Genomic DNA, 15995 nt, shown 5'->3' on the forward strand with positions numbered 1-15995 from the left:
CCATTAGTGTATGTATGTTTGTGTAAGTTTAGAAATTTTCTGGTGAGTGTGCACACAGAATTATGAATTCTTAAGAATTCCGCATCTCTAAACTTTCATTTAGTTTGTATTGTGCTTACGAACATTCCTCGTGTACAGCCAAAGACAGTAGCAGTTAGAATTTCTTTGTAACTGTTCGTATTCGTTTCAGTAAATATGGGAGTGCTATTTTTAAGTAAGTACATTCCAAATATATACTAAATATTTTCTTTGTACCTTAGGTTACATTAATATTAAAATCTATCATGATATCTAGAATAAAAATTAAATTTACATAATATTTATTTTATATTTTTTATGATTTATTTAGGTTGTCCGTCCTGGCCGAGGTATTTATAGTGTTTTTCCTCAGTCACACCAGGCAAATGCAGAGATTGCATCTTTAACATAGGTCCGACCTACACCTTTCCATATCCTTTCCCCTCCTCTATCGCGACGCCTTACATACCTAAACAACAAATCAAGTTCAAATTATGCGTAACCTCAAACGAAGGCTGTCAGGTATCTGCTTGTATGTGGTTATAATATTGCGGTGAGGGGGTGGAAGCGAAAACGATTTAAAACGCGTTTACTAATTGACGATTAAAACTAACGATTAAAACTAACGTTTACTAACGATTAAAAATACGTCAGTACTTGAACAGTTTGGATGAAGGGAAATTTTGTCCGGAAAAGGGAAATTCTGAAGCTTGTGAAGGGAAAACGGCTCTGAAGGAATTGGCATCACTGCTCACAGTTAGCGTTATCTCCATCTCTACTCTATAGAAATTTCTCCTCTAAATTTTATAAGGTAATTATATACAACAACTACTTATCGTTTTAAGTGCATGTGGATACTTTTGCTGTTGTACTACCTACAGAAGTCATTCTATATCATGTGCAAGTTGTAATGGAACACACAAGAAATCCTGATCATGTTGTGTTCACACTTCAACGATTAGTGTGAAGGGAGCGCGGTGGGTCACCGGTAGACGGTTCACCTCCTGTGTTTGGGTACCCAGGTCGATCATAGCTCGCGCCGGTTTGAGTTTGTGGTGGACAAACACCGTGCTCGTCTGTGTTCTCGGGGTTCACCCGTTCCTCCCAGTTTCTTCATTCCAACATTTCATCCATTTCTCACCATCACAATCTCGTTTAGCCTGATCGGAATAACGTGGGACGTAAAACTTAAAGATTTCTTTTCATGGAGTGTGAATACAGTCTGATCTACGTTTGTTGTGTCTTGTATTACCACTTGTACATGAAATAAATCATTTTTGTAGGTAGTACAACACTAAGAAGTATCTACGTGCGCGGGACATTCCATATGTATTCAAATCCCCCACACAGTCGTACATTAAGTACAAGGGCACATTATTCCTATACGATTCAGAAAAAGATATTCCTAAAAAACACCTAAAGTACAAGGGCAGATTTCAAGAATGCAATAAAAAAGGACAGAAAGTACCTGGCGGAATAGCTCACATATTAAGCACAAGTGTAAATTTCAGGAATGCAACGAAAAAGAGAATAAGGACCACGAAGCATTCATTTTCACATATCTCAAATCGTTGGTAGGTATATGGGTGCAACTTCCAGGAGGAAGTTGTGAAACCGCGGTTCGAGGATATATATATATATATATATATATATATATATATATATATATTCAAAGAAAGGAGGCTAGATGTCCAATGAAATGGTGTCTTTTGTTCCCGGTATCGGTCGGTTCCATACGGGAAGTATCGGTCGGTAATTTTAGCCAAGAATAATAAATCCCTATAAAAGTTATTGACTAAAATGACCTACTCACGAGCATAGAAGTGCTCAACGTTGCGAAGTTTTAAAATTCAAAACGTGGTATGCTTTTTGTATTTTATTGACCTAAAATAATAATTTGTAACATGTGAAGAATAACGTACTTTTTTCTTCATAAAAAATGTCACTAACATTAATTTGAGTATCACATCTTAAAACTGTCTGCCTTGACAACCATCGGCACTTAAAGCAAGTGATGATTTCTAATATAACACTTAATACTGTATACAGACAAAATTATCACTGGTTACCTACAATGGAAGACACAGATAAAAATCGGACTTTTTACAACTTGTGATAATCGTGGATACCACCTCTCGCCATCTTGTCTTGTTCACTTCTACTCTTGCCTTGCTCCTCACTACGGCTGTCGCCACCTAGATCAACGTGCACAGACGCAGTTGCATTCACTAACGTCGCATCAAATATTTGAAACGCGCAACTTATCAAAACAAACAGTAGGAGAGAAGAATAGAGGTACGCTTCGTTTACTTCCTGAATAACTCATTAACTAATTCAAAGTCACTTTGTTACTTACTTTTTAACGTCCTAGATAGTCAATAAATAATTCCTAAAAGTATGACGTTTTTCCTCCTCCCGAAAACGGAAAATTCGTCTAGTATTCTATTTCCTTTAATAAATCTGTGGATCCCTATAGTAAAACTGCACCGCTGCAGAAGCTGTACCGGTACCTACTACAGTCGCACATAAGAGAATATGAATAGAAATATCCAACTAAAAATCCCTAGCCTAAGGCAAACAAATTTAGGGTAACATTATCGAACCTAACCTAAATTAATATTAAAAAACTAAATTTTCTCATCCTTTCCTGAATTAAAACTCGACCCCCATAACTAAGCATAGGGCAAAATTACAATACAAAACACGGAAACGAACTTCTACAGGCGCAAATAAGGAAACATGAATAGAATTATCCAATTAAATAGCCCTAGCCTAAGGCAAACAAAGTTAAGGTAACATAAACGAATCTAAACTGAATTAATATTAATATTAAAAAACAAAATTTTCTCATCCTTTCCTGAATTAAAACTTGACCCCCGTAACTAAACATAGGGCAAAATTACAATAGAGAACATGGAAACGAACTTGTGCTAAGCGGCCGAAAAGCACGAATCTTAATGATCTGTCGGTAAGAATTTAGCGGATCCGCGCGGCAGCTTGGCTGTTCTTCCTTAGGAAACGGGATATTAGCCAGTTTACATTTGCACATAAACAAAGAACGGCCATTCTGAAGGCTGCTGGCCATTTTTTTCTATGCTGATGTTTACTTGATGGCGGCCAGACTTTTCCTAAAATCGATAATAAACAAAAATGCAAGTTCGCTATTTTCTAATAGTATTAGGTTGGGTTACATTCTAAAAATTAGTTCCCTTGTTCTTTATTGTGGTGTATCATATTTCACTTTGGAAGAATATGGCGATATTAAAAAGTACACGTATTACGTATAATGTACAAATGAAAATCTTAAGGAGACATACATGGAAGCACATGCACCATATTTTACTTACTGTGTTTTATTTATAGTAGTTTTCTCCTAAATGAAAAGAAACATATTTTGACTCCACTTGACCACATCAACTCTTAATCTGAATCAGTGGCTCAGTGGTAGAGCGTTTACTTCCGTTGCTTGGAGTTCTGTTTCGATCTCAGCTTGCGCCGTGTGGATTTTGGTGCACAAACACCGTGCTCATGGTTTTTCTCAGGTTTCTTCGGTTTCCTCTCTCTTTCTTCATCCCAGCATTTCATTTATTTATGTTAATCACCGTCTCTTTTAGCTTAGGCGTGGGACGAAAAACTGAAAGATTTCATTTCATTTTTTTCTTTTCATAAATGAAAATATCGAAGCATGTTTCGGATAGAGTGCATTCTTTGCAGAATAAGTGATTTTGTGTATCTTTTATTTTCTCTTTTAATTTTGCAATTATAAAATTTCCAATGTTACTTCACAAACCGTAGCTGAGCGAGGTAAGGGATGAGGAGCTCCACAAGGCTCGTTTGGGTTTTGTTTTTATGAATGTTCTGTCAAAAGGCAGTCTCATGTCATGTTTTATTATTATTATTATTATTATTATTATTATTATTATTATTTTACAGAGTGCAATTTTGTGTTGGAGTTTCGTGTAATACTTGCTTTCTGGATATCAGCCTAGTAACCGCATATGTTGAAAAGTTTTCTGCAAGGATTTTCTCCATTGTACAATCAATCGCTTGCAAATAATTTTCATGAATTCCAAAACAATAGCATGCTGCTGGTGGTTTTGTTGTACAATATGCAAAAATTGACCGAAAGCATTGAAATATGTTAAATACCTCTGCGTCAAAAAGACTACCGCCATTTTCGCTCATTTCCTACGAGTGTGGCCTCATAGACTTCGCTATTTTTGCCGTAATGCAACATTCCCATCACTATCGGAGAAGAACACTAACAGAACAATAAGAACATCGGCACTTCATGTAGTAACTAAGTAACAGTTTATGAAGTCTAGGGATAATCCAAGATCCTATCTCCGTACAGTATAAAAGAAAAAATAAATTTTGATTTGAGGGTCATGTTTATACGTGATCGCACTCTCCTTATGTTTAGCCACTCTCCATATATATGTGATTAGCACTCACAGTGCTGATATTTCATTCGAATAATTAACTGTAGCAATGTTAAATTCACAAGATTTCTCTGTGAGATTGAAAGTTACAGCTGAGTCCTGTCGGAAAAATCAACTGGAAAGGTATCGTACCTCTCGGAGGTGGTATTCACTGTCGTAGAAGAAACTCCTTTGACAGTTTAGAAGGAAATTGTCTTGCAACTATTATACAGTTTTCCCCAAGGTCATGGTGTACATTTAACCGGTCTCAGGAGTTCAAAGAAACAAAGTAGAAACGTGAAGTCCTCACCAAATGAAAGGAAAATTCCCAAATTTCATTCCTATTCCGTGCAGTTCGATGTGGCTTCGATTTGTTTCCCTACTGACATCTAAGCGATATTCAATTTCCTCCCACGCACGGTTGAGGACCTCTTTTGTAACAGAGTAAATAAAGTCTGATTTTCTTTATATAAAATTATTAATGTCGTTGGTGCGTTATATACATACATGCTGCTTCACATAACCCCAATGGAGCACTGAAGACCACCGGCTTGGTACATTGGAGCATTTAAATACAAGTATCAGCAAAACTTTCAGGGAATGATTGAGTTTATATTAGAACAACAGTCTCGGTTTTTGATTAGGCATCCTAATATTCGTTCCATTTTACCTAAAATAAACGAAATACGCATACTACTGTTAGAATTGCTGTGTGCTGTTTTTATAATTACTGAAACATGGCTTGAAAACTAAGCTGTTTCAAGTCTCATTAATATATCTGGTTACTCCATTCTCTGATAACATAATGAAAACATAATGCTGCGGGAATTTTAATGCATTATTTTGAAAATTAAGATGTAAAACTAGTTGAAGTACATAACTCAAATCAATTAGAATGCCTCACGGAATGGTCAAAAAAAATTCGCTACGTATAGGTATCTTATCAATGTATAGACCACAAAGTACCACTACACCAGATTGCTATTCTTGAGGTTCTGATTACGCATGTCTATCCGCAAGTTGATTGTCTTTATATATTAGGTGTCCTTAAATGTGATCAGCTTTGTCCTGGCAAGCATAAACAAAATATTTGGATCGTATCTTGGATATGTTGGGTCCTGTCCTACTCATTAAAGAACTAAGCAAAATTACAGAGTTCGGTGAATCGTTACCAGATCTTATTGTTATCGATAAAATTGACATGATAGCTTCAAATGACGTTTGTCCACCCATTTTATCATCCGATTATTCAGTGACACATGCTATCCTGAACATTAAAAAGCCACCAAGAAAGTATTTTCATATTTTTTGTTATCGGAACTTTAATACATGTAATCGCGACGCGTTTCTGCAAAATGCCGAAATCTTGAACTGGAAACAAATTGAATTTCATAATTCCATAGTTGCTAAATTTATTTTCTTCGGAATTCTCTAAAACATCTATTCGATTGGCACACGCCGATGAAAACGGTTAAAGTTTCAAATAAGATATTACCTTATGAGACTAGTAATACGAAGCTGCTAATTAAAAATCGCGATCGTGCGCTCCGTAGGTTCAAACGCACTAAGGTGCCTCAACACTGGGATGAGTACAAAGACCTTTATAGTTTTACTACGGCAGTTTTCGACAAGAAATGATTGCGTTTTCTTCCTTTCGTATAATTAACGCTTGAGACAACAAAGACATTTGGCGGACGTTGCATAATTTGGGAATAGGTGGGAATAGTTCAACATTAAACCTCCCTGAAGTACTAATTTGTCTTGATGTCATAAACCGTCATTTGGTAAGCTTTCCGAAATCTCACTAACAAATAACGATACATTTCATAAAAAAGTAAATCGGTTCAGTTCACTGAAACACACTGTTTGTTTAAGTCCTTTCATGTTAAGACCTGTACATGAAGTTTAAAGAGATATTGTTAATATTAAGTCCAATGGCGCAGATTTTTTGAAATAACACCACATATGCTTAAAATAGCTTTCCCTTTTACCAAATTTCCCTTAACTAGTATTGTTAACTGCACTTATCGAATGGTAAATTTCCTAATGTCAGGAAAATAGATAAAGTTCTGCCATTACCAAAGAAGCCTTGCATTAAATCAATTAGTGACCTTAGGCCTATAAAATTACTGCCAGTTCTTTCAAAGGTAATTGAAAAGTTAGTGCTTCAGGAAATGGTTTCATATATTGATAACTCTGGCATACTTCCGTCCGAACAATCTGGGTATCGTTAATTTACCAGCACTTTTAAAGCTTTATTAGGTATTAAGGACGATGTGCTCCATGCACTAAATGGCAAATATGTGGTAATACTAGTTTTATTAGACCTCTAAAGGAATTTGACATAATCGAGCACCATGTTCTCTTAGCAAAAATAAAATATACTTTTTTAGTGAATACCATAAAATACTTCGAACCCTATGTATATAAGAGAAAATCGCAAGTTGCTGTACGTAGTTCCTCTTATTACAAAATTACATAGTTCTCTCACCTTTTATTTTACTTTAATTTTCAATAGATATTAAATTTTACGTTAGGACACATACCGATAGAACTGTTCGGGGTTAAGATTTGGAGATATTAACTTTGATGTTTTAAATATCGAAAAACGTCATTACATGGCTAAACAAAATTACCGCGAGAGCGGATATCGTTTTATGTAACGTTTCATTTCAGTCAACTATACCATATATCTACGCTCAGAATATTTCTGTTGTTTCGTTAATTTAAGGGCTTTTACGCTGAAATCTGAAAAGATAAAGTGGTTATATGACCTATTATAACACTATATAAGACCTCTATAGCTGTTCTTTTGTTAGCCTGGACGGCTTCTGTGCAAAAGAATCCTTCATTTCCGGTAAGAACTCCTGGTGTTAAGATCCAATATTAACCAGTAAATCCATATCTCGCATAACATTGGTACTAAAATGGGCTCTATACAGTAGTGTAACCAATACCATGATTTACTACAGGAAACATCCAGTGACAATTAAGTATTGGAAGAACGAAAATACCGAAAATGGAGAAGACTTGTATCAACATACAACAAACAACAAGGAAGACAAAATAAATGTAACTACAAATTGCTAGCGTTACATTTATTTGTGAAAGGTAAAGGCTAGAAAGAATATGTGTAAATCTTTCTACAAAATCTTATGGTAAACTTCGAAGACGTTATACATTTTTAAGTCGAAAATTTGTATAACACTGCTTTCCATATTTTACTTTAGAAATATAAGCTAATAATGTAACAGGGAAAATTTGAGTTTTGGCGTTTTTTTTTCTGATGGAACACTGATTGTTCGTTCACAATTCCCAACTTTATTTAGAAACAAATCACAAAAACGCAATTGTCGTACTCTAATAAAATGCACCTATGTATAGCAGAAAGAAATAATGTAGCCGTTATTTTTATACTTCAAAGAGAAGAAAAATGTATTAGGTTTTGCTTTAGCAAATGGAAAAATAAAGAAAAAATCGGATATTGAATACTATATTTCGATACTCCGGTATGGTTCTGTATTTTCGGTATTTAGGTACCTCGATATTTTGGCACGAGTTATAGGAAAATTTCGGAAATTTGAGAATACTGATTTCAGCGTTTACATCCTAGTCTGACCCCAACCATTCCACCCACTAGCTCCATTTCACCTGAAATGGTACTTACTCTGTTCTTCTCCCGACTCGTTCATAAATTTTATTAAAACTGTGTTTTTTTTTTTTTTTTTTTTTTTTTTGCTTTCAGATTTATTTGGATTCATTTAACATTAAACTCTAAATGTTTTAAATCTCCAACTTGAACGATTCTTTGTTTGCGACAAGCCTTTCATTATTTCAAGTTTGCTTATAACAAAATCGAAATGAAAATGGAAGTCATTCCTGTTAAACTTGAAATAAAAACAGAAAGCCAGTCGTTTGAGGAATGTAATTATGAACTATGTACTAGTAACACTAATGATCAGAAAGATCCTCTTGCAATACCTTTGGAATGTAAGAAACGGGAAAGTGCAATGGAAGGAGAGAATATAGCTTCAGAAAGTAATGAGGATGAAACAGTGTCAGATTGGAAATTAACTTCGAAAGCAATATGTTTAGTCAAGTGTTTGTCAACTGCTGAAGTACTAATAAATGCCAAAAGTATTGACAGTAACATCAAGCCAAAATTTTCCGATTTTACACAGAACACGAAAGAATCAAGCAACCACATCTTGGCCACTATTGGAGATATAAAGAGTGACAAAGAAGACATTGAAGAAATTGGTAATCGAGAAGGAAGTAAGAATGCTCAGGACCTCAGGTACGTTTAAATGCATTCATTTCATCAGAACTATATCTATGTAAATATTTTTCTTCACTTGCAATACTTAGTTTAATATTCATTTTTTTCGTTTACTCTAAACTGAATTAATGGAGTTTTTAATATTCGAGCGCACAAAATATCCCAATTTCATGCTTAGCTTTGTAAGAGGTGAGACAGTTCAGTAGTGAAATATGTATCTAAACGTAATGGAAATCGGTATAAACCTCCCTTTCTAGAAACACTTGAGTGACAAGATTAAGTACAGACACGCTTTTGTCTTATGTCAACGGCTATTCGCGAAGAAATTAGCGACACCTCTGTCGCCAGAACTTTTAAGGTTGTGTTTTACGAAACTCTTTCACTTTCTTTTATTATTATTTTTAAGATATGTATCACAAACGAATTCCTAGCACAACCAAAAAATCAGGTCGTGTAAATAAATTATTTTACTATCTGGATGAAGTAACTTCACTGATGAACGTTCGTGTTTCAGAAATTATATCTTACAATACTACGTTTTATCATGATCTTGTAACGCAGGCGAAGCGTCTTTTCTTGCTACTTTTGTATAACGTATGCCATCATAAAAACCTTTTTTCTTAACTAACGCTTTTGTCTTTTCTGTTTTGTAAATAGTGACCATGTTACGGGGAAACTGTGGCCATTCGTAGAGTAATCATCTCTAGCACGGAAGGCTGGGACTCGATCCCGAAATCCTGATAATTAGCCTTTGTGATTTACGAACACTGTTTCTTTGGATTTCTCGGAATTCTCTTATGTCTCCCACTTTCCTCATCCGCCATTGCCATTCATCTAGTCATCATCATCATGTAAATGTGCAACAAAATCAGCAACAGATCATATTCGTTACATGACGAAAATAAATATATATATATTAACAATAACAATCAATATCTTGTATAATTGCCGTCTGCTGCTAATACAATACGCAGTCGCTCTGGCATACTTGCAAGAAGCGTAGTAGAGTGACCATGCCTAAGTGGGAAATACTGGCGCATCTCGATCACGCGGGATTCTACAACTTTCATATTCCTGTCTTATCATTACTACCACTCCTGCAGCATAAAAGCCCAAAATTTTCGAGTGGATTGAGATTGAGATATCGTGGAGGGCAATCCATGCAAATGAGCTGTGAATGTTCTTGTAGCCGCTCCTGGGCTTGCTATTACTTATGAATAAGAATAACTATGAATAAGCACACGTCAGCATACTTGTGTGCTTAACATTACAATTTCTCACAAAATGACCTACTAAAATAATAAAAGGAATATTTTAAATATTTTTGTTGAGGTGAAAATTTTTGTGCTTATCTAATAATATTTTACTTGATAAAAGCATATATTAGCGATTTTACTAATGGAATATAAAAATGTTACACAAATAAGAAACGTGTTTATGTTATGTTCTTTGTTTATGTAGTGAAATTTAAAATAGTATAAAGAGAAACCAAATATTAAATATATATATATATATATATATATATATATATATATATATATATATATATATATATAATATTATGTCATGTTCTTTGTTTATGTAGTGAAATTTAAAATAGTATAAAGAGAAACCAAATATTTTATATATATATAATGCAATGCAGAAATTTGTGCTGGTTTATATAGCTTAATCGTGATACTTAGTCTATAGGTAATGCAGATATTTGCACGTAAATTACAAACTTTAATGGCATATACAGTAAATTAAAATGTTAAGTTTTAGCATAGAATAATCAATACCTAGATTATTCATTACTTTATGACTACAGCTGCAAATTCTAATTCATAGGTAGATAGGCCTAATTTTCTAGTTTTCATTCTAAATAAACTAATATGTTTCAGAGTTTCTATATTTCCTTTCAATACATTTGTTTGAGAGCCGTAATATGCCAACTGCCGTACATTTTGCATTTTCGACAGCAGAAGACCAAAAGTGAAATACAGGTCAAAAATTACTTTCTTCGCATTTGTCAGAGATTTCACAATTTCAAAAATTATTTCATATAATCTCATTACTGTACGCACTATGAAACGATTGTGAACAAACTTTACAGTTGAACAAAGAGAGCCATTACATAACATACACATTGTATCTTTTATAGAACCGAATCGTAATTTTCATAAAATTCTTACTGGAGATTTCGCAATTGGCGTGAACAATTGCAAGGGTTTCTTGAAAAATTGCTATTTAGCTTAACGAACAGCTGATTTACACATGACAATTCATTTTCCACGACTGTACAGACACAGGTTGTCAGCAGTTGTACGAACACAGTTTACACCATCATTTTATATGGGGATGAGAAAATTTAATTTATTTCATAATTATGATATGAAAACTTGAGTTCTGACTTCCGCTTTATAGATATATCTTACACTAAAGTATTAAACGAGTTGTATTTTATGATTGAATTTATTACATTTGCTTATGCAACACACTCCGTTTTAAAGGATACGGCCTAGTGTTTTACAGGGTTCCGAACCAGTTGGTTAGCCAGAACACCCAGATGTAAATGTTGAAAAGTGTTGCCGCTCAAACACTTAAAAATTTGTAAAGGAACCAAATTTGTTCCATAAATGGCCATTCACAATGTTTAAGTGACCTTTCTGCTATTATAGAAATATTTGCGTGGGGACACCTTCTTTTGTTGAGATATTGCATCCGATTAGTCACCTAAAGAATGTACACGACCTTTCGCTACTACCAGGCTCGGGTTTTTGATAGTAATATTATCCTATCGGAACAAGATGATTGTTACTAATGATGTGAAGGTAAACATTGAAAGTGAAGTCACTTGTGATCCATTGTACTTGAAAGACCAGAGGTAAGTACACTACCAATGAGCCACCGAGCCTCCCTTCCGCTGCTGAAAAAACAAAAGGAACACTAAAAATCACTAAACAAACCAAATGCTATTAACAAGTTTTATCACGATTCAGTACAAGATTCAACTTCTAAATCAGTAATTCGCTGATAATGATAATTTTCAAGAATAAATATTTTTTACTCTTCTGCAGAGACATTTACATATCTACTTATTTACTAATAAAGCTTCAGATATCATTATGAATATATTTACACTAAAAAATTAATGAAACAGGAGAAGCTGTTCTAGAAAGATATATATATTAGGACTTTCTGTCATGGAGCTAATTTTAGTATCACCTGATATTTTTAGTTAAAACCATTCTGAACTAAAATATAATGACAGTAATAATAATAATAATAAGAAAAGTTGTTTAAGTTGATAATATAAGCTGGAAGCGAGAAGTATATTTTCAGTGTGATGATGAGAGGTAAATTGAGTTATAATTTAATTTTTGGCTAGCTCCTAAAGTATCGAGACCGGAAAAAAATTTGAATTAATTTTTAAATATTTTTAAAACAATCTCTTTAGATTCTCCGTGGAGTCTAGTAATTAACCTGGAGGGAAACGTGTAGCATATACAATCTCAAATACAATATATTCATTAATAAGTGTTTCAAATTATTTGTTATTTGTCCTTTCCTTTAAAGACTAAGACGGAATTTCTCTGCTTGTAAATTCCTCGTTAATGGTTTACCCAAATGATCGAAATGAAACATTTCTTTGGCTTTCCACACAAATATGCCCGTCACCATATACCTGGCAACTCTGAAAAATCGTGTCTTTAATAAACTATACTTACAGTTTTGAAAGGGCAACAGCTACAACCTCACTTCTCCAGTTCTTCACCTCTAACTTGTTTTATTCTCTGATGCCGACTCTGCTTGCAGTACAAAATTTCATCTAACCGATTGACCCTTTTCATAAACTAATGCCAGACAGGCTCAACATTAAGCTTACGGACTGAGAGATTATTCCTCATATCCCTCTTAAATACGGTATTTCCCAAAACTGCTCCCCGTTACAGTTCATTTTAAGTGATAAACTTATGTGCTATGTCTTCTTTCCGTAACAAGAGAGACTCGTGAGAAGATAAATTTCAATGTAGATTTTCAATCCTTCTCTGTTTACAATACCCATTACGATGAAAGTAACATGATAAGAATACAGATTAAGGTCAACAATCAGCATATCAAAAAATTAATTTAAAACAATTCGGCTACTTTACTTTCATAATGTAATTTCAACACCATTCTCTCTCTTTTTAATATACAGAGTGGAGCATTTGTCTTGACAAGCTCTTTTAATTTTAAAGTAAGTAATAATAAACATCGTAGTGTTTTAGGATGCATAAATACATTCCAGACGTTGTTTGATATATCTCTAATAGGAGTGTTGCAAAGCCATTATAGAATATTCATTTAATAGGATTTCATTACGTGAAGGAAAACTTATAATAGCACACTTGTTTGTTTGAGTGACTAAGAATGATACAGCATGATAACCTTGGACATTCTAGAAGCTTGTCAGGGTAATAAACAAGGAAGACGAACGGGGCAATGCAGATCCTGCTTATCTTAGTTTTGAATCCGGCAATCATAATATCAGGTATTTCTAATACATAGATTAAGAATAGCAAGGATCTAAATCCTTGATGTTTCTGAAATGGCCTTATTTCGGAAAAATACTTACTCTCACACACACACACACTCACACACACACACACACACATATATATATATATATATGATATCTAACCACGCAGATATATTTCAGTAGACATAAAGATCGTTAAGGGAATTAAACTTTAATATCTCAAATCATTCCGAGGATATTAAAAACGATAATGATTGCTTTACTGCTTAAAATGGTAATTTTTTTCTCAAATTTTAAAAATTGCAATAGCCTTAATTTCTTTCTTTGTCATTATATTGACAGTTTCTGCTATAAGAAATTGGAAGATGTTATGGCAAATTACTAAATTTTCTGCAGTAAAATTAACGATATTATAATAAACGTCTTCAATGACTTCGTATCTCCATTTTCACCTATAATAATGAGATATTCGTTCCATAATGTAACATATGAAGCTTGATGTGCATTTAACTCTGATTCCGTATATATAATGTAGATACAACCTCAGATAATAACAGAAAGGATATTCTCTTCTTTGGAGCATTGAAATAATTTAGAGACCTCTCGATAGTTCCTGGTTCCGTTTAACTCGAAAAGTTGAGTATGAGACCCTGGAAATTCTGAATATTTAGTATGCAATAACAAATGTAATATGGAACAACTTCCCATTATTGCTGTATTTTTATACAAGTTCGCATTTTCTTTTTTGCTTTATATCATTTATCTAACTGTTCATTTCCTTACTTATTGAACTTTTTACAGGTTCCATAAACATGCTGTTACCAGAAAAGAAACGAAAAGGCTTTACTCAGAGGTCAGCTTTGACAACACACATGTTAATACATACAAGTCAAAATTCTCACACCTGCCAAGAGTGTGGAAAGGAATTTACGAGGAGGTCAAATTTGGCAAAACACATGTTAATTCATACAGGAATGCGTCCTCATACGTGCCTAGAGTGTGGAAAGGGATTTAGGAATAGGTCCAATTTGGCAAAACACATGTTAATTCATACGGGAATGCACCCGAACAGGTGCCAAGAGTGTGGAAAGGGGTTTATTTATAGGTCAGATATGGCAAATCATATGTTAATACATACTAGTGAGAAACCTCACACGTGCAAAGAGTGTGGTAAGGGATTTAGGCAGAAGTCAAATTTGGCAAGACACATGTTAATTCATACAGGAATGCACCCGCACAGGTGCCAAGAGTGTGAAAAGGGGTTTATTTTTAGGTCAGATATGGCAAAACATATGTTAATACATACTAATGAAAAACCTCACACGTGCAAAGAGTGTGGTAAGGGATTTAGGCAGAAGTCAAATTTGGCAAGACACATGTTACTGCATACAGCAATGCGTTCTCACACCTGCCAAGAGTGTGGTAAGGGATTTAGGCAGAAGTCAAATTTGGCAAGACACATGATACTGCATACAGCAATGCGTTCTCACACGTGCCAAGAGTGTGGTAAGGGATTTAGGCAGAGGTCGCATTTAGCAACACACATATTAATGCATACAGCAATGCGTCCTCACACGTGTGAAGAGTGTGGTAAGGGATTTAGGCAGAAGTCACATTTGGCAACACACATGTTAATACATACAGCAATGTGCCCTCAGAGATGCCAATAATGTGGAAAGAGATTTATTAATAGATCAGATATGGCAGAACACATGTTAATACATACAGGTGACAAATCCGACACATACCAAGAGTGTGGAAAGGATTAGGCAGAGGTCACATATAGTGATGGGCAGTAGAAATATTCAGGGGTGGGAAGGAAAATAAAAAATGGGAATATTCCCGGGTTTTTCCCTGACATAAATTTCCGGGAAATAATTTATAACCATTTCTTTATTTTATCTTCCAAATTATAAGAACCGTATGACTAATTACTTTATTTTCATTTATTATGATTAACTTCTAGGCTTCAAATAATTTGGAGATTGAAAAAATAAAATTGGTTCACTGTACTTTATGTAACTAATCTAATGATAAATTAGTTACATTTCCATTTGCACTAAAAAGTAGCAAAGTACCAATTTACAAATGATGAAAAGAACCAGTTGGCACAGTAATGTACAAATTATGCAGAAGTAGAGATGTACTACAATTACTACAACCCGAACATCTTTAGTAATCAACGTCGGTCTGTCTCCTTTCTCTGACTCGAATTTCTGAATAGGTACATGGACTTCTCTTAACGCATGAATCTTCGAAAAATAGGTAGGAAGAAAGGTTATGTGTGGCAATGTTACGTGAAAAATGATAAAGATAAGTCAGTGTCTTGCAAATATTTTGCACATAAATATATATGCGCAAATGTTGATAAACTTTTGAGACATGCATCTTCTGGCAGTTACCCAATGTAATTTTTTTAGAACATTTAAAAATTTGATATGTTTATAATATCAGTAGTAGAGCGAAGTTTTAAAAATTCACTCACTTATAAATTTAAACTGTTTAGTAGGGTAAAAATATGTGGACTTACTGTACCATTTTTTCTACATATTTCATAGAACATATTGTAAGTAAATAAACATTAGTGCGTATAATAAAATTTTAATAAAGTAACATAGTAGGCCCTACCGTTCATCAAATACATTTTAAAGAATCCTGTGGATACTACTGTAATAATATATTGTGACATAAAAACGAATTTAACTTTGAAATCACAATATAGTAATAGAATACAATTTTATTTGTGATTGTACATATATTCCCGGAAAGATTC

At 34.0% G+C, this 15995-nt stretch overlaps 1 protein-coding gene across 2 annotated transcripts; it reads left to right on the forward strand.

Moving 5' to 3' along the window:
* Nucleotides 1-742: 742 nt before the first annotated feature.
* On the forward strand, nucleotides 743-15982 carry LOC145675815 (uncharacterized). 2 transcript variants are annotated; one of them, XM_081746536.1, is made up of 3 exons: nucleotides 743-829; nucleotides 8185-8736; nucleotides 14024-15982. In XM_081746536.1, exons 2-3 carry the CDS (start codon nucleotides 8300-8302, stop codon nucleotides 14235-14237), a joined length of 651 nt encoding a protein of 216 aa, XP_081602662.1. In that variant the 5' UTR covers nucleotides 743-829; nucleotides 8185-8299; the 3' UTR covers nucleotides 14238-15982. The 2 variants fall into 2 exon arrangements, with proteins under 2 accessions (XP_081602662.1, XP_081602663.1); XM_081746537.1 differs by lacking the exon at nucleotides 743-829 and adding an exon at nucleotides 942-1592.
* The last annotated feature ends 13 nt before the right edge of the window (nucleotides 15983-15995 follow it).

This window comes from Thermobia domestica, chromosome 18 (assembly GCF_964235325.1).
Source record: "Thermobia domestica chromosome 18, izTheDome1.hap1.1, whole genome shotgun sequence".
Lineage (NCBI taxonomy): Eukaryota > Metazoa > Arthropoda > Insecta > Zygentoma > Lepismatidae > Thermobia > Thermobia domestica.

Coding starts and splice junctions, on each gene's coding strand:
- LOC145675815 (XM_081746536.1), top strand. CDS start 8,300: ATGAAAATGGAAGTCATTCCTGTTAAACTTGAAATAAAAACAGAAAGC. Junction 8,737..14,023: donor AAGAATGCTCAGGACCTCAG/GTACGTTTAAAT, acceptor AACTTTTTACAG/GTTCCATAAACATGCTGTTA.